This window comes from Penicillium cinerascens, assembly GCF_028974065.1.
Source record: "Penicillium cinerascens strain IBT 15544 chromosome Unknown scaffold_4_segment0_segment1, whole genome shotgun sequence".
Classification (NCBI taxonomy): domain Eukaryota; kingdom Fungi; phylum Ascomycota; class Eurotiomycetes; order Eurotiales; family Aspergillaceae; genus Penicillium; species Penicillium cinerascens.
In genome coordinates, this window is record NW_026695298.1 from 435,930 (window position 1) to 454,432 (window position 18,503).

Here is an 18,503-nt window from a genome sequence, read left to right on the forward strand (position 1 = left end):
GCTCAGATGCACCTTCAATCGTCCTCGTCAAACTCCGCAAACTCCAAGACCACCCACTCGCAGAACTTCTCAAAGTCCGACCACCATTCGCGCAGACGCGTCGCCTTCAGACCCTGCCCTAGGATGCCTTCTTCGACTCCACGTTTCCATTCGGCTGTTGACTGGTCCTCGTAACAGCTCCACTGGATAGAGTTCTGGACCATCATCGCCAGGCCCACAAGATCGACATTTTGCAACCCCTGCAATACTTGCCAAAAGTCGTGCGTCAATCCATTTTTACCCTGGCCAAGGATGGCAGGGTCATCATTGCAGAGCGAGACGGGCACACCTCTGGCTAGCAGCGCGGGCAGCGGGTGGGTCTTTATGGAGCTTGCCAGCCGGAGGATTTCGTTGGAGACGGGACAGCATTCGACCATGATCTTCTTCTCTTTGACCAGGTCAATGAGTAGCGGGTGTTTGTAGAGAGAGAACCCATGTCCAATCCGTCGGGTGCCCAGCAGGATGGCATCAAAGAGGTTTTGGTCGGTCGAGTCGCCATCGCCCAAACATTCACCCGCGTGAAAGAAGAAAGGAATGTCAACCTGTTCCTCCGAACACGTTTTTCGGAACCAGAATAGTAGTGGCACAAGATCCACGAGAGTTCTGCCCTTGTCCTCCTGTCCGACCATGTCAAAGCCACTAATCAGGGCAGGGAAATCCATCTTGGATACGATGCACTGCTTCATGCTCTCAACGATGTCCTTGTTGGGCAGCATCCGTAGGGTCGTCCAGATAATTCGCGCTTCGTAGAAACTCTTTCCTTCTTCAGTCGCTTTGAATTTTTCCACCTCTTCCTCCACAACTCTGCACCACTCGTGGTAGTCTTCTTCTATCTTGTCTTGTCCTTCTTTCCTATATTGAAAGACAAACGCGATGCGGAATTCCACATATCTAATCCCATCTGCGGCGAGCTGTCCCAACATGCGACGGAAGCATGCGCGGAAAATCGGCTCGTACATCAGAATGGAATTGATTACGGGGAAAGTCTTGGTGAAGATTGCCCAGATCGCGTCGACCCCGTGGTAGTGGTGGTATGCATGCTCCGGCATCAACATACACCGGCTCTTCAACCATTCTCGGAATCCAGCCTCGCCGTGTTTAGGGAAAGAATCCGCGGCTGCTTGAATCGGAATCAATGACGAGGGCTCGTACGCCTCCAACCAGACAGCAGGCTTATCCTTGCATGCTTCACTAGGCTGAGATGAGAATTGAAAGAATACAGGCGCAGTATCATAGTCATGCGGTGTTAATAGCGGCTTGGGTGCGGACATGTGGATCCCCGGGGTGCAAAAAGCCTGGTCGATCAAAAAGTCGATATCGAACATGGCATCCATATGCGCATGTAGAAGGGATCCCTTGGGCATCTTCTCCACAATTTTCCACAGATTTGTCTTTTCCATGCGGCCTTTGGCATGGTGGAACATGACGCCCGGATAGAGGATTTCATCTGACTGATGCGCGGTTTCATCGTCGAGTCCCGTGGTCCACACTTCATCGTGCTCGCGGGAGCGAATCTGGGAAACGATTCTACAAGCACGGGCGGCCATTGGGGAAAGAGTCTTGCGAAATGTTGCATCTGGTGCAGAAGTTCAGCCTGCTAGTTCTTCGGCGGGGGTATTGGATGTGTTCGTACCATGACGTCTCTTCTGTTCTTCCGCGATCAGGGAGTCGCGTCCTTTCAGATACTGCTGGATGAATGGGTCCTCAAACTGAGGGATACCCTCCTCCAGCTCCCATGAATTATCGCTAGTCATTTTATTTAGGTGTTGTTTACCAGAGGGATTTGCGTTTGACTGGACCCAGAGGTGTGCCCCGCATGTGGTTTACCGCTTCCCGTTCAGGAGCCCGACAATAGGCGCACCATCCATCTCGGTTGAGGTGCTCCAACAATTCCCTGGAATTGAGGGGAGCATTAGTGGTTTTGCCAATACTAAGTTTTAAAAAAAGCAAGGGATATAAAATTATTAGGCATGCGATGAAAAGGAAATGACAAGAAAAGATAATCAGAAAAAAAGAACAAAAGAAAAAAAAATGTCGCCCCGCAGGAGGGTCGAACTCCTGACATCCAGATACCTTTTTTTAAAAGTCTGGCGCTCTCTGGGAAATTATTAGTAAGATTCATAAAGGAGGTTAATTGGGGAGACGAACAACCAACTGAGCTAGCGGGGCTATTTTCAGCGAAAAGACCACAATCTCTTATTCTAGTCTCACAATCACTTTGAAAAAATACTGTTAGTTGGACTCTAATAACGCAGCACTTAACTCCGAGCTGCTTAATACTTATAATTGGTATGTAATGGAATAATTGGATGATTTTTTAAGAACATATAATGTACCATGGTGGCTGTATTAAGTTTGCGTTCGCTTTGCAAGAAATATATGTTCAGACTTATGTTGGGGCTGGTATGTGTGGAAGTAGACAGAGAAGCAGTTTAAGCTTGCCCCGTTCCCTCCGCGGGGAAGGTGCAAAGATGTTAAGCTCTGGCTAGAGCTTGATGATGATAAAAAAGTGATCAAGCACATCACCTTTGTTATCCCCAATGCTTCTGTCGCGGTCGTTCGAGCCCAACCGATAGTACGCAGTACCGGTTACCGCAAGCCAAGGTTATCCACGACTAATATATCTATGTTTCAAGATTCTGGTGATGACGATAAGTTCCATTCACAGCAATTTCACCCAGTGCCGGGGGTAGCCCGCGGCATCTCGAGCAAGAAGTGATGTAATTCTTGATTCCATATCGACGAGAACAAAGAAAATCCAAATCGATCTTCAGAAAACACCTCGAAGGTCTGGAGAGTAGGCATAATAGGCAGAAATAAAGATAGAGCATTCGAGAGAAATTTTGGAGAAAAAGACATCTAGAGAACCGACTAAGCATCCCATTCTGTCTACTATAGGGAGCTAACTAAACAAATGGTTGACCAGTCAGGGTCAGCCGACAGAGATCGATTGCGTTGAAGAGTACACCTTATTTGGTCTAGTTGGCTCGATTCACGCTTGGCAAATTGCGAAGCATCTGGCTCAGCTGCTTCAGCGGGGTAGGTTTGGTGAGAAACACATCCACGCCGCTGATATTTGCTTCTTCCTGTTTTTCGGCAGATAAAACTGCCGTCAAGATGATAATAGAGGTGGGGGAGCGGCCATTGGCCTTCTCAAAGCTCCGCATAGCTCTAGCCGCGGAAAGACCGTCCATCACGGGCATGGAGATGTCTACACACGATTAGTCAAATTGGCCTCCCAATCCGGGAATCTCAAGCGACTTACCCATAATGATCGCGTCAAATCTTCCAGTTTTGACCTTTTCTACTGCGTCAAGACCGTTGGTCGCGGTTTCGTAGGCGAGGTTAGTGTTCTTTACACATTCCGCAAGAATCTAGATGCGCAAATATTAGTTCGCGTCACAGGGGTTGGGCAAATAGTCAGAGTCAAACCTCACCTTCAAATTAACAGCATTATCTTCCACAAGAAGCACCTCTGGGGCAGTTTTTCCAGGTCCTTGCTCGCGTGGAATAACAGCCCCTTTGTCTGGGTGATGTCCTTCAGACTCATCGTCGTCCAGCCCCTGATCCTTTGCGACGTATTCGCTATCTTCCGTTGGTGAAATTTCGCTTCTAATATGTTGCCTCGTGTCTTGCGGGTTCAAGCAATGCTCCAAGGCAGTCGCCAGTGTTTTGGGGCTTACACTGTATGCCAGCAGGTAAGCAAAGAATCAGTCTCGAGACCGAGATACTTACGGTTGAGCCAAAAAATTGCATGGTCCTTGTTATTCTCCTTGGCTACCTTCCAGCTGCTAGCTCGTTCACTGAGAACAATGAGGGGAAATCCACTCTTCGACTCAATAGATTTCCGAATATCGGATTCATCTGAATCGCACGCCATTTTTCGGTACTCGTGTTCAGTCACGATCAAAAAGTCAGCTGTCTGAATTTCAAGCTCATTCGAACTTAAAACGGTCAACCCAAACCAGTCGTTGACCATTCGGCCCAGGCTAAACCGAATGTTATCAAATACTTCCGGCTTTATGCCTAAATCGCCACGCTGGGAGCTGCACGTGAAGAAAGAAACTGTCATGCCGGACAGTCTCCTCCGTAATGCATGATGTGATGATTCTAAAGGAGGAGTAGATGCAGGATTTGTGTATGGAAGAATCACATCAACATCTGTCCCTTGGTCGATCTTGCTCTTGAATTCAATCTTCCCACCTAAGGACTTCACAATTTGATGGACCAGATGGAGACCCACTCCAAGGCCCGGTGATTGAGTATCCTCCTGAACAAAGGCGGTATAAATGTGGTGAAGAATAAAGTCTTGAGACATGCCGCGGCCAGAGTCACTGATCGTAATTCGCACTGCGGGCACAGATTTGTTTTTCTCGAGGGTCAAGGAATCTCTCTTCATGAACAGCCGAATGTACCCTGTCTGCGTATATTTCAGGGCATTACCAAAAAGGTTCATGACGACTCGATGCCAAGCACCCGAATACACGGGGAAACACCAGTTATCCTGCCATTCAATGTCCACAATGGTCATCACTCGGCTTTTGAGGATACCCTTTCTGGAGGACATGGTAGTCTGGTTGCCGTTTTGTCTAGAACTTTCGGGCGCAGAGTCCGTCTCCCGACTGTAGAACTCGGCACCAGCGAGCAGACCTTCCACTACCTCCTGCACCAATGCACTTAAATCCTCATCTTGGACGACTCCCGGGACTGCTACCTTGGGCTGAGCGCCATCGCCAGCACCATTGACATGGGAGCTCTGAGACTGAATCGAGGCTCTTGGTGCGGCGAGCGTATTGATCTTAGCATAGTCCAGCAGATGATTGAGGGTATCAAGTAAGGTTCGTCCGCAGCTGTGGACGGTTTCCACCAAACCTGTTTGCGCATAGGTAGTGGCTGTTTCCTGAAGTAATTCCACAGTACCCAAAACGCCGTGTAAGGGAGAGCGCAACTCGTGGGAGATGGACGAAATAAAATCACCTTTGGCGCGGTCGGCTGCTTCCACATCCATGCGCGATACCTCGGCCATGACGCTGTTGCTGAAAGCCGCCATATATGTCAGGTCTTTTGGCTCCGATAAAACGCGGCCTGGATCGTTGGTCCAGACGAGATTCACGCTAAACCATCGACTGCGCTGGAAATCCCAAATGGGGTATATTGCAAGGCATCGTGCTTCAGGGAAGAGTTTATGGAAGTGATTGATCTCCATCGTTTCGAATTCGACATCTTCGGCATTGGGCGATGCCTCTTCAATCTCTTTTTCTTTCGAGATATATGCCTGGCTGACATCGTCCGCCAGTCCTTCATAACTCAATGCGATTGAGCCATCCTGTTCAATATGGAAGATTTTTCCTCTCGGGTATCGATCAATTAAATGATTCACAAAGCTGCCTGGCAATGGCATATAATGGCTCTCGCTCTTGCCGCTTTTCCCACTGGAAGCGGAAGTTGTCGAATAACCGAGAACCAAGCTTCTGGGGCCCTGAGTATCTTCACCAGTAGCAGGTATCTCCTGAGAGTCCATTTCATAATCATCACTATCTCTTCGGTTGGTGCTGAAGTCATTATCATTTTCTTTGCCATTATTGACCGGTCCGATGACTTGTCGTCGAGCGTACACACTGGCATCGATAAACATGGCTCCTTCAATGTCCAATGCCTGATTCATCAAACAGGACGCCCTGTTAAGAACAGACCGAACGTTGTGAGGGGCGAGATTTTTCTGCAATTTCTTTGTAGTGGGCGTGAGTGAAGGCCGCTGCTCATTCTCTTCTCTCTCAACTTCGGACTCTACTCCCTCATCCTCTGTCTTGAATTTCCGTACAGGTGACCGTGTTTGCCTTTCCTTCTCCCCAGGCGATTCCTGATGGCTCGAGGTGACATCATTGAGCATTCGGGGCGATCTTTTCTGTCCGGTTCCCTGCTCCGAATCCTCTTGTCGGCGGGATATCTGGACCTCCTCCAATTTTCGATTGACTTGAGCAAGCTCATCGGGCTTTTTATCAGCCGAACCGTCGCTATCCATGCCGTCCCTCAAGTCTGACTTGCCACGCACGAAAACCCCCAGAGCACGTACCATCCTCTCCTCGCGGTGCTCCTCACGCATCGCCCGCAGAGACAGTAAGTACTCCATAACGGTGACACTAAGTTCTTGCAGGAGTTGCTTCTGTTCTTCCGTTATGCCATCTCGCGGCCTGTCGTCCAACACGGCGATGCTCCCAATGATATAAGACTCAGGTGATCTTATCGGAACAGAAATGTAGAAGCGATGGAAAGGAGCATCTGTCACAAAGGAGGCAGAACGAAAGCGAGGGTCTTTCGTGAGGTCAGGTACCATGAACGTCTCCTTTGCCTCGTCGGTGAAATCACGCATGGCTAGGTTGCACATTGGGATTCTTTCTCGGGGAAGCTGCTGTACACCACGCCATAGGGCATCCGGCCCCTCGCCGCTCTTGGTGGTGCGGAGACCAAGTTGAGGAGTTGCTTCGGCGACAACATGTTGCGTCGTGCGATCGAAGAGCGATATTAGAGCTCGGCTTGTGTTCAGCCGCAGGCTCGCTAGTTGGGCGAAAACGGTCAAGACATTGTCACGGGAGATATTAGGATGATGTCCGACTGATTCCTGTGCGAACTTTTCCGAGCGTGAGAAGCCCCAGTATGGCAAATATCTTTTTGGAAGTGGTATGAAATGTCAGTGGCAGTCAATTGCATCAAGATTATTGGGGTATTGTACAGGTGCATTTCTCGCTCCCGTGCGGCTTCAATATTGTAGGCATATTTGCGTGGGCCTGTCTCTCGGCCTTTTCCTGTGGTTGCCATAGGAATATCAAGTGAGCGAATTCATAGGGGAAAAAAGAAACAATTGAGAAAATTAACGGGAAGATAGGAAATGGCTCTGAAATTGAGTATGTGAATTCATCCCTGTGCCAAAACCAACCGTGTACCTGATTTAAAGTATTAGTGTATAGTCAAGAGATCGCTGCAACGTCATAGTCTAGATCGCAACAGTGTTGACCGAAATCTCCGATGATGTCACATCAGCGCGCGCGACTACTTCACACAGTCCGTAAGCGTTACTTTACGGGAATCATATTCTGCTAAAATCAAATCAGCTGATGAATTCTACAGTTAGATTTCAATTTTTTAAAAAATCTAAATTTTTTCTTTGGGTGCAAAGGTATTGCGATGGCTTTGATTTTTGTTCAACCAAACCAAGGCGGAGTAGCGAGTAGCCTGATTTACCCTGAAAGCAAGCCGAACTTTCAAGACAACGTGAAACTCTGGGACGGATCCACAACTTAGACTTGGAATTGACTTATAATTCCTGGAAGTATTCAACAATTGAATCGTAGTTCGGGCCTCCTGAATCACTTTTTGTTCGAAACTATGTCCCACTTTTCATCTACTAACATCCAACTTAGGGTGATTGACCCTGAAAAGGGTATCTCGTTATGCTATTTCTAGGCACGTTCAGCTCTGACATTCGGCTCCAATTGCAAGCAAAAATTTGAGCATGTTTTTTGTAGGTGAAGATAGGGCCGTTGTTTGGTGCCTGAGTGGTGGATATTAGGCTCCAGCAGAGACCACGTGAATCTGACCGAGCCTCATGAGTCCACGTCGATAGTGTCCCGCAATTGCCTTAACAGCACCACCATTCTTTTTCATCGCGATGCCTCTTCTTTCATTGCCACCAGAGATTATTCTGCTCATTACCGACCAATTGGATTCCAATAGTGATTTTTCCCGACTTCTACTGGTCAATCATTTCATACACAACCTTCTTATTGGACAACTTTACAGACGAGATATTAGCGATACCGGCGGTCTCGCCTTGCTGTTCTATTCCAACTGGGGCTATGACTCTGCCGCTCAGCATATGCTCGCTGCCGGGGTCAATGCCGACATTCGAGGGCCGCTTTGGGGCACCAGAACCCCACTTTTGCTCGCTATAAGCCGGCACCATACAACGCTCGTTAAAATCCTCCTTGATCATGGGGCATGCCCAAATTTCATGGATAATGTTAAACATGGCCCGTTGGAAACTGCCATTCTGAACAAATGTGGGGATGATATGATAGAACTGTTGCTGGATTATGGGGCCGATGTCAATTTAAAAGGATACCAAGAGCGTACTCCTTTATTCACTGCTGTTAGTTCTGGCAATTCAAGAGGAGTGGCATTGCTTCTTGCTCGAGGGGCCAACGTTCATGTTCGGGAATCCAAAGATGGAAGAATCCCGTTACATTTTGCAGCCGAAACAGCCGGGTCTTCCGATGTGGTGAAGATGCTCCTGGACCGTGGGTCTGACGTTCACCTCCGGACGCCTACCGGAGACGACGGCGGACAAACTGCACTTCACTACGCCTGCAAAAGCTGGGGCGGAGCCAGTGAGGTAATTAGACTACTTATTGACCACGGAGCTGATGTGAACTCTAGAGACTTCCGTCAGCGCACACCTCTATTTCTCGTTGGAGAGCGGAGTCGGGAATCAGCAGAAGTGTTACTAGAGAATGGTGCGGATATATGTGCTAGGGATGAGAGGGGATGTACTGTGCTCCATTACTCTGCGAAACAAATGTCGGTGAAGATGGTGACATGGCTTTGTGAACAAGGCGCTGATGTGAAGTGGAGCAACGATAATGACGAGACTCCATTGTTCACGGCCATCGGATCACAAGTAGCCTGGAAAGAAACTCCTAGAATAATTCAGGCCCTCCTAGACCTTGGAGCAGATGTGAACCACGAGAATCGTCGAGGCCAAACCCCTCTTTGCCTCGCTGCTAGCAGCGGGTGTCCGGTGACGACAAAAATGCTCCTCGAGCATGGTGCAAACGTGCACAATACAGACAAAGAAGAGATGACCGCTATACATTGGTCCACCAGAACGCGAATAGCTGGATCTAGCAGTCATGTAATCTGTGAGATAATCGGGCTGCTCATCGAACATGGGGCTGATGTTAACTCCCGCAATCTTGCCGGTCAGACTCCACTGGGCATGAATCTGCAGTTGGGTACAAGGGACAAGGGCACCCTGCAAGTACGCAAGTACTTAATTAATGCTGGCGGGACTGAATGATACAAACTTCTTTTTAAACTTTGGATTAAAAATTCGCTGGAAACCATTCAATCTATGAGACATCCCCTCTTGGTGGCTATTTTGATTTTGTCCGCACGTCATTCCTTAACTTAGGTAGTCATTCTTGTAAATTTAAAGGTATAAGCAACTGAACTTACTCACTCTTTGTTACAACTCAAAACGAAAGAGTACCGCGCAGCATAAATAAAAATAAAATTCCGCAAGAGAAACTAAGTCTGCGCGTGCGACTAAACATAAGTCCATACAGGCATGCCCTAGTCTCGATCGGGTTAGTCCTATTTAGCCCTCGAATTCATGCGCCACAGTCTTCGTCAGTTGTACAGAGCAGGGTGTGTCTGCACACGGTATACGACTGCCATCTTGGGACTGATTAGACTATCCGTGCGAGGTTATTGTCATCCAAGCCCCTCCCTTTTCATCCCTTGCATACTTTCACCTCTTCCAACACAAATCTGAGCATTAGCCATTCATAACATGCCCCCTACTTCTCTCGCCCCGATTATATTTCAATCATTTGAGCCGCTCTACATCCGAAAGTTCATACCTTGTCGGGTCGGTACATTCTCCAGCTGTTGACAGATTGAAGATCAAGAATTACAACATGTTCTGGCCACGATTACAGCTTCTGGAAATTGGAGATCAACCATGGTGCCCCTCCTGGCTTCACCAGCACGAACAACTCTCCCTCACCAAGCTCTGGAATCTGCAAGTCCCATTCTGGAGTCACGGGAGTCTTGCAACGCAGGCATGTAAGATATTCAAGGAGCATCTGCCCAATGTTTCATCATACACGGTTCTCGACATTTGTGCCGGCTCAGGAGGACCTACTCCGGTGCTCGAGTCCGAACTCAATGGAGAGCTCGAGGCCAAAGGCAAAGCCCCTATTCAGTTCATATTAAGCGATCTCGATCCACACGTCGAAGAATGGGAGCGTATTTCGAAGAAACAGCAAAACATTTCGTACATTGAGACCCCAGTCGACGCCCGAGCTGTTCCTCGAATGGGAAAAAAGAAGGAATGCCGAATTTTCAATATCTGTTTCCACCACTTCAATGATGAAGACGCTACGGGTATTTTAAAGAGTGCAATTCAGTCCGCGGATTCGTTTATGTAAGTTGAGTGAATATTCTTTTAGCAAAATGGAATTAATTGTCTATCCAGAATATTTGAAGTCACTACACGGGACGTTGGGACTTGCATATGCTCCCCATTGGTGTTTTTTTGGGCTTGCTTTGTAACCCTCGTTTGGTTTTGGAACTCGCCCGTGCATATCTTCTTCACGTTTATTCTGCCCGTCGCGCCCCTAGGTATTTGGATTGATGGCTTCATATCCTGCCTTAGAACACGCACGAACGAGGAAGTTCGAAGTCTCTTGGATGAAACCGGCCTGGACCTCAGCAAATGGACCTTCTATAGCGGCACAAGAACGGTGCAATGGCCTTTACTCAGCTTGAACTATTATGTTGGCGTCAAGTGTGAGTAGGAGCCCTCCTTGGCTCCAATAAAATTGGTTCAATTTAGATCAGTCGAACGACTAAAAGAATGAGATATAAAATCGCGGAAGCCATGCAGGTTTGCTTGCTACGGGTAGTTCCATTTTCTCGTCTTTCAACGTCTCCAAGGTTCAACCATCGCTTTTAGGATCTATGCTATCGGCTTCTGGGAGCTTAAAGTCCTCCAAGAATTGTACCTGTCGCACCCGGGAGGAACAGAGTTCGTGCTAATTTATACGGGGGAGACGATCAAGGGTCCCCTTTACTTTCTGAGCTTTTGGAAGAGCTTTTGGAAGATGGGCAAGAGTTGGAGCAAGAGAGACCCCTCTGAATTCAATGTAGCGTTAGGGTTTGAAGGCGCATTCTGGTATTCAGGATGTATTGGCTGCAGTGGGCGATCCATTTCTAGTGTGTAGATCTCTTGAGATAGATAACGTAATGCAGAGTGAGATATGGCAAACTGACTGGATGAAAGAGTCCCGATGAGGTTTGCTACGTCAATAGTCTGACCACTCGAGGGCCCGTCTTCTATTTGGCCTACGAATGCATTGCGTGGTCAGAAGTATAAGGAGTACTACTATAGGTAGAATAAGGTAAAACCGAAGTACTAGTGTAGGTAGATCGATCTTACCTGTCAACATGATCTTTTTCGATTTTTATCCAGTCAATTCTCAATTCTTGATTAAGGTCTGTGCTACGGGCCTAGAGGGGGTTCCTCTGCTAACCGAGACTCCGTCTCCAAGACCTGCCAAGGGGACACATGATCACATGTTGCGATCCCCCTTTAGGTCTCCCACAGCCAGCGTATGCACTTCTCGTGCCAACGCGTGTTCTCACAGGGGCGGAAGTCGCCTATCTCAAGTCTGCCCGTGCGCAAAGGAAGGAAGTTTTCAGGTGTACAGCCGGACCAAGAAGATATTACAAATGGGCTTTAAGACTTTATTCTCTTAGCCCTTCTAAATCTCCTCCTGGGAGTTTTTTTAAACGTCTGTCTTGGCATCCTTTGATTCCATTTTCCAAAGTACCTTTCGTAACGTCTTTTTCAAACCTCCCGACAGATAGTTATGACCGCTTAATTACGGTGAGCCCGAGATTAAGTGTCGCTGAGAATCTTGGCGGTACCTTAAAGAGATAAGGCATCTTTACTTCGGAGGTGTTTACCTATAGGGCTAGGCGATTAACATCCATGGATTCAAGATGTTCTCGAAAAGATTTTCATTAGAAAAAAAAAAAAAACTTCCAAGGGTAGGAGAGCACACGACTCAAGCCACGAAAAAAAAAACCGGACGCGCCCCACCAGCCTCATGGTGCGGAGATTCCTTTTTCAAGGTTAGAGTCGGTGACCATCCACCAATCACGAGGCCGAGGTGGCAAGATAATGACTTGAACCGAGCTAGATCACAGAGATTGGCGGTGCAACCGCCAATCTTTTGCTCATCCGGTTCAGTTTTGTTACGTGCGCCCCTCTCAGGTGAGACGGGAGGCCCGTCGGCCAGCCCGCTGGCCAAATAGTGGAAACCAACCAGGGATTTGTACCGAGACTTTCGCGGACCGGGTAACCTAAACCCCTGTTGAGTTTCTTTATCTCGCGCTAAAGTGCACGAAGCACAGAGTATTCCCCGCACAGAAACCCGGTTGATAAGGTAATTTTTTTGCCCCCTTCGCCCCAATGGAGGAATGCTTAATACCAAGCCAGCCACAATGGATCTTTTCAATTTCTGATAACCCGCTCCTGCTCCTGCACCTTGCGCGTTTATAAACTCCCTCTTCCCCGCCCTTGGAGCCGATCTTCATTCCTGGGTTCTGCAATAGCGTCGTAAGGGAAGACCTCATGAAAAAATGAGATAGGAGAACGTCGAAGATTCAACATCGATCTTTCTCTTCGAACAGCATGGCCGATAACACCGAGTCCAAACCGTCCGCGGACGTGAGCACTCGGGACTCCCACCAAATAGATCCGGCGTTGCAGCCGGAACACCAGCATCATCACGCTCATCACCACCACACAGCCTTTGCGGAGCAGGGCCGAGAGGAGGAAGTGGTGTACTCCAAGGACACGGCATTCGAGAAAGGAATTGTGCCAGAACCGACGGCGCTGGACCACGCCAGTAAAAGCCACAGCCAAAGCGACGAAGAAACGGGGGAGAGCCAGCCCGCAAAGCGACCATGGGTGCAACGCACGCTGAGGCACTGGCGAAAAGCAGTCCACGCCGTGATCTGGCTCCTGTTCACCGGGTGAGTTGAAAAAGACCTCTTTCGCAATGAACACCACATTGCTAGGAACCGGAGACTCATGCGCTTTTTAGCTGGTGGATCACGGGCCTGATCCTGCACCGGCATGATTTGGGATGGTTGATCCCGTTCCTGCTGTATCTCGCCATCACGCTGCGCCTCATCTTCTTCTACGTGCCCATCACCATCGTGACGAGGCCGATGCATTTTGTCTGGAATCATACCGCTCGTCCATTCGTGCGGATTATCCCCGAACGGCTGAGGTTGCCTCTCGGTGCCCTTTTCACCATTGGAGTGATTCTCATCGGGGCATTCGCTTCTCCCGAGACTCACGACAATTCGCGCGGCGATCGTGCGGTCAGTTTATGCGGTCTTGCAGTCTTACTTCTACTGCTATGGCTCACCTCGCGAGATCGCAAGAAGATCGTTTGGCACACGGTTATTGTGGGCATGCTGGTTCAGTTCATCATCGCGGTGTTCGTGCTGCGCAGCAAAGCAGGCTACGATATCTTCAACTTTATCTCGATGCTTGCCCGTGACCTGCTCGGTTTTGCCGGCGAAGGTGTGGTTTTCTTGACGGCCGAGAACTTTTACGACATGAAAACACCCATTACCCCGGGCAGTTGGTTCCTTGTCAGCGTGATTCCCGCCATCATCTTCTTCGTCTCGATCGTTCAACTTCTTTACTATAGTAATATCTTGCAGTGGTTCGTCACCAAGTTTGCCGTGTTCTTCTTCTGGTGCATGCGTGTCTCTGGTGCCGAAGCTGTGGTAGCAGCTGCTTCGCCTTTCATCGGACAGGGAGAGTCAGCTATGCTTATTCGACCCTTCGTCCCGCATCTTACCATGGCCGAATTGCACCAAGTGATGTGCTCTGGTTTCGCCACTATCGCAGGTAGTGTGTTGATTGCGTACATCACCATGGGCGTCAACCCGCAAGCCTTGGTCTCCTCCTGCGTGATGAGTATCCCCGCCTCTTTGGCCTGCTCGAAGCTGCGCTGGCCCGAGGAAGAAGAAAGCCTGACAGCCGGTCGGGTCGTCGTACCGGATAACGAGGAGCATCGCTCCGCAAATGCCCTGCACGCTTTCGCAACTGGTGCCTGGCTGGGTCTAAAGATCGGAACCATGATCGGAGCCACGCTACTTTGCATCATCTCGCTCATCGGTCTCGTCAACGGCCTGCTCACCTGGTGGGGCCACTACTTGAGCATCAACGACCCACCATTGACCTTGCAGCTCATTCTGGGCTACATCTGTTACCCAATCGCTGCCCTTCTTGGCGTGTCCCGCGATGACGACCTGCTCAAGGTGGCCCAGCTAATCGGTCTCAAGATCATCTCGGTAAGTCATCTAACCTTCATGTTCGAATATCGACCTCACATTTCCTAGAACGAATTCGTCGCGTACAACGCTCTTCAGAACGACGCCACCTACGCTAACCTCTCCGACCGCTCCCGTCTTATCGCTACCTACGCTCTCTGCGGTTTCGCCAACATCGGCTCCCTGGGTAACCAGATCGGTGTGCTGGCGCAGATCTCTCCCGGTCGTAGTGCGGACGTCTCGCGTGTTGCAGTCAGTGCTATGCTCACGGGCGCCATTAGTACTTTCACCAGTGCCAGTATTGCTGGGTTGCTCATTACGGACGAGAAACAGTATTTCTCTTCTTGATCCGAGAGCTCTGCAAGCCTGCCGGTAGTTTTATCTGCATATTAGTCAGTTGGTTCTATAAAGCCAATATGTTGAATGAATCCTACCAAGAGCCATACTCTAAGATTTCTACCTGAAACTTCCTCATCACCTGCTTGCGATAGTTGCCGATCTATAGCGATATAATGGAGGACTGTAAAGAGGGAAACGCGTGAAAAGGGCAATGATTGCACCTCCGCGATGAGATTATCAAAATAGGCACCCAGAATGAGCCAGGGCCACACGCGCCTGTACGTGAATGCGTGCGATAAAGATAACACTAAAACCACAAATAGCCAAAAACTCCAAACCCAATGAACCAGGCCACTATGCATTGAAACCGTGCCTCCACGTCCCCATCTCGGGGCAGGGAGCAACGGTGGACGCCGATGCGGACTCCACACGCAGGGAGTGTCTAGTCGTCGTCGAGGTCGCGGTGGCGAGCCAGGACGTGGCGCTTGAACTCCTCTTGGTCGGAATCCCAGAGCTCGGCGGCTTGGGCGTTAAGCGGGCTCGCGCTGTTGTCGTTGTCAGAATTCGCAGATGTGTGTTCATGCGGGGGCATTACTTACTTGTTAGGCTCGCCCAGGAGACTCTGCAGACTCAGCAGGACGCTCTGCACATTATAAACGGCGCTCCATTTGTCCTTGAGGATGTCCAGACAGATGCGGCCGGAAAAGTCAACGTTGGGATGGTAGATGGGGGTCTTGAAGAGGACGGTCGGTGCAGAGTAGGGATAGTTGTTGGGGAAGGCGAAGGTGAGCTTCAGGTTCAGGCCCTCGTAAGGTGTCTCGGTCGGGCCAGTGATGGTCGCTGTCCAGGAGAGCAGGTTGCCGTCGGCGTCGGGGAAAGCGGAGATGCCGGGAGAGGGCTGGATCATGAGCTGCATCAACTCGGCCTGCAGGCTATATGCATGACAAAAAGTTAGTACAAAACGTCTTTAAACAGAGGGAAAGCTCGTGGATGCTAGACGAACCGCTTGGTGACGCTCTGAGTTTCATTGCGCTGGCCGGAGGTATTGAGCTTGGAGGCTTCCAGCGCATCAAGCGCCGAGTTTTGGGTGTCTTCCATGGTGTAGTCCATCGTAGAAAGATGCAAGAAGAGGGCTCTCTAAAGGAGAAGTGATCTCGAAGGCTGCAGATTCCTGGGCCGTGCCTGGAATGCTGGTTACAGTAGCACGAGGGTTGCGATGGAATGACGACGGATCCGAACAACTGCCCCACCACGACCAAATGCAGTAACGAAAATCTAAAAAGAGGGTATGGATGGTGGACAGTGTAGCAAAAAGGTATTGTGAGATGGGAAGGAAGAACGCGAGGTCAGAAAAGATCAAAAGGAAGTGGGACAGAAACTTAGGAGGCTAAGCGCTTTGTTTACGCGCGCCCCCGGCAACCATCGCCCCGCCAGAGCTGCCAGCGACACGGGGGAACCCTGGAACATGAACACTCTATCAGTGTTGCTCTGGATTTAACAATCAAGGACTTTACTCCTCGAGGAAATAAAGGAACTAGATATAGCCAATATACATATTATGAAAACAAATGGCCGAGTCGAGCAGAAAGCACAGGCCGATCGATCTAAATCCGGAGCTTTTTTAGTGCGATCACCGGCGGGTCACATTGATACAAGAGGGGCAACTATGTATCAGATGTGTAGACCTGGATAAAGAAACAAGTTTGTTTGAATACTTACCCATCCCTAGAGGTTTCCTAGCCCACCTAGATACGATCGCGATCAGTAATCCTGCCCGTAATGATATTCCACGCTTGTATCAACACACTACCCGAACAGGATAAAGTGGCCCGCGTGTGCGACCCGCGTTTCCCACTGCCTCGCCCTTACCTATCACCTCGCCATCCCGTCACGCCTTCCATCTCGCCTCGTGATGTCTGGGTCTTTATAGTCGTTCCTTTCGTCTGATACCTTTCGCATATCTCATTCGTTCGCCTCTTTCCAGGCAGAGCCCACGATGCAGCATTCGCAATTGGCCCCGCTTCCGAACGACGTGCCTTTCCGCATTGTCTCCAAGACAATCGGTCAAGGCGCGTATGCCTGGTGAGCTATGGGTCTTCCTACATCCTCTGGAAAGTAATACTGACGCGTTTTCGCTCTATTAGTATCAAAAAAGCCTGCCCTTTGGACTCGGACAACCCCGTCTTCGCCGTCAAGTACATCCACAAGGATTACGCCGCGCGCCATGGCAAGATCAGCGCCAGACAATTGCAGCTGGAGGTAACGGTGCATCGACACGTTACGGGTCACAACAATATCATCAGCTTCTACCAAACCGGCGAGGACGATATCTGGCGATGGATCGCGATGGAGTTGGCGGAAGGTGGCGATCTCTTCGACAAGATCGAGGCTGACGAGGGTGTGGGTGAGGATATCGCGCATGTCTATTTCTCACAGCTCGTCGGTGCCGTCAGCTTCATGCATTCGAAGGGTGTCGGTCATCGCGACATCAAGCCTGAGAACATGCTCTTGACTGCGGATGGAAACCTGAAGATTGCGGATTTCGGTCTGGCCGCACTGTTCGAGTACAAGGGAACCAGGAAGCTCTCTACAACATTCTGTGGTAGTCCGCCATACATTGCGCCCGAGGTCATTACCAGCAGTACGCGTGGTCAGACTAAAGGGTCTGGGTACCACCCGGACTTGGTGGACATTTGGTCCTGTGGAATTGTTCTTTTTGTTCTCCTGGCAGGTAATACGCCGTGGGATAGCCCGACGGATGACAGTTACGAATTCCACGAATATGTTGCGAAAAATTCGCGGACCACTGACGAGCTGTGGCAGAAGCTGCCAGCTGCCACACTTTCACTACTGCGCGGTATGTTGACCGTGGAACCCAAGAATCGCTTCTCGCTGGAAGATGTGCGGAGACACCCTTGGTATACACGATCGAACAAATACCTTGCAAGTGACCGCAAGCTGAGAGATCCTATTAATCTCGCTACCTCCATGTTTGAGTCCTTACACATCGACTTTAGCCAGGACCCCCTTTCCCAGAAGCGGAAGGGTCCCAGCCGAAGTTTCGATGCAATGGATATGGATATGGACGTCGACCAGCCATCGGCAGGCTTTTCATCCACACAGCCTGAGGTTGGAGGCGGCCTAGTGATGGACTGGGACACACCACACTTGGCCTCGGAGTTTTCTTCCACTCAGCCTGCTGGGAAGCAATTTGCTTCTCAAGACGCTGCAATGGCTAGTCACCTCGAGGACGAACCTTCGATGTCACAGTTCTCGCAACAACCATCTGTGCCTGTGAGCCGCACCCAAAACGCTCAGAAGTTCCAGGATATTGTACCTTCTCGCCCGATGACCCGCTTCTACTCCGCATGGGAATTGAGGCTTCTGGTCCCGTTGATCTGTGAAGCTCTCCACCGACTGGGAGTTCCTGTCCCGTCGGTCCCTGCAGTGAGCGCCGGCGACACTTATGCTATGATTCGGGTTGTTGCCAAGGATGGCCGGATGTGTCCGCTCCAGGGAAAAGTTCTTATTGAGTGCGTGTCCGATGGCGTTTTAGAAGCCGAGTTTGTCAAGATCAAGGGTGATCCCCTGGAATGGCGCCGATTCTTCAAGAAAGTGGTCATTCTCTGCAAGGATGCAGTTTTCAAACCAGACGAATAGCCCGATGCTCTCTAATCGTCTATATATTTGCACCTCTCCTGGCTTTCTTTGCTTCGCTCGCCCCTTTTTGTCATGTTTTGTACCTAATCTATAACTTACGACACAGGATGGAGTATTTGGGTTGACTGGCGTTTGCGGTCGAAATTCCTGGCCTCATTCGCCAGCCAAATGCTCAAATCAATTTAGTCTCAAAATGTATATATGTGCCCGGCATTCACAGAGCCGCGAAACACTCTATTCGCGATTCGGGAAGCCATCCGCGGGGACTGGTTCATCCCAGATCTTTATACTTTATCCACCCAAACTTCACATCACGGACCCGTCAC

The 18,503-nt window shown here is 49.7% G+C and overlaps 7 protein-coding genes across 7 annotated transcripts; 4 read left to right on the plus strand and 3 right to left on the minus strand.

The window, feature by feature from the left end:
- Positions 1 to 14: 14 nt before the first annotated feature.
- On the minus strand, positions 15 to 1,793 carry N7498_009251 (putative CECR1 family adenosine deaminase; the record flags this gene model as incomplete). The annotated part of the gene is made up of 2 exons (XM_058456307.1): positions 15 to 1,615; positions 1,673 to 1,793. The coding sequence occupies 2 exons, from the start codon at positions 1,791 to 1,793 to the stop codon at positions 15 to 17; spliced, it is 1,722 nt and encodes a 573-aa protein (XP_058303206.1).
- A 1,224-nt stretch (positions 1,794 to 3,017) lies between these two features.
- On the minus strand, positions 3,018 to 6,855 carry N7498_009252 (hybrid sensor histidine kinase/response regulator; the record flags this gene model as incomplete). The annotated part of the gene is made up of 5 exons (XM_058456308.1): positions 3,018 to 3,250; positions 3,305 to 3,413; positions 3,477 to 3,670; positions 3,775 to 6,704; positions 6,770 to 6,855. 5 exons carry the CDS (start codon positions 6,853 to 6,855, stop codon positions 3,018 to 3,020), a joined length of 3,552 nt encoding a protein of 1,183 aa, XP_058303207.1.
- Positions 6,856 to 7,705: 850 nt separating this feature from the next.
- N7498_009253 (ankyrin repeat-containing domain protein) lies at positions 7,706 to 9,112 on the plus strand (the record flags this gene model as incomplete). The annotated part of the gene is made up of 1 exon (XM_058456309.1): positions 7,706 to 9,112. The coding sequence occupies one exon, from the start codon at positions 7,706 to 7,708 to the stop codon at positions 9,110 to 9,112; it is 1,407 nt and encodes a 468-aa protein (XP_058303208.1).
- Positions 9,113 to 9,734: 622 nt separating this feature from the next.
- Positions 9,735 to 10,671, plus strand: N7498_009254 (uncharacterized protein; the record flags this gene model as incomplete). Its single annotated transcript, XM_058456310.1, has 3 exons — positions 9,735 to 10,243; positions 10,295 to 10,608; positions 10,655 to 10,671. The coding sequence occupies 3 exons, from the start codon at positions 9,735 to 9,737 to the stop codon at positions 10,669 to 10,671; spliced, it is 840 nt and encodes a 279-aa protein (XP_058303209.1).
- Positions 10,672 to 12,517: 1,846 nt separating this feature from the next.
- Positions 12,518 to 14,612, plus strand: N7498_009255 (NupC/NupG family nucleoside CNT transporter; the record flags this gene model as incomplete). Its single annotated transcript, XM_058456311.1, has 3 exons — positions 12,518 to 12,861; positions 12,933 to 14,199; positions 14,248 to 14,612. 3 exons carry the CDS (start codon positions 12,518 to 12,520, stop codon positions 14,524 to 14,526), a joined length of 1,890 nt encoding a protein of 629 aa, XP_058303210.1. The 3' UTR covers positions 14,527 to 14,612.
- Positions 14,613 to 14,740: 128 nt separating this feature from the next.
- On the minus strand, positions 14,741 to 15,627 carry N7498_009256 (putative ubiquitin conjugating enzyme (UbcK); the record flags this gene model as incomplete). Its single annotated transcript, XM_058456312.1, has 3 exons — positions 14,741 to 15,062; positions 15,117 to 15,449; positions 15,521 to 15,627. 3 exons carry the CDS (start codon positions 15,625 to 15,627, stop codon positions 14,960 to 14,962), a joined length of 543 nt encoding a protein of 180 aa, XP_058303211.1. The 3' UTR covers positions 14,741 to 14,959.
- An 886-nt stretch (positions 15,628 to 16,513) lies between these two features.
- N7498_009257 (uncharacterized protein) lies at positions 16,514 to 18,177 on the plus strand (the record flags this gene model as incomplete). The annotated part of the gene is made up of 2 exons (XM_058456313.1): positions 16,514 to 16,599; positions 16,662 to 18,177. 2 exons carry the CDS (start codon positions 16,514 to 16,516, stop codon positions 18,175 to 18,177), a joined length of 1,602 nt encoding a protein of 533 aa, XP_058303212.1.
- Between the last annotated feature and the right edge of the window lie 326 nt (positions 18,178 to 18,503).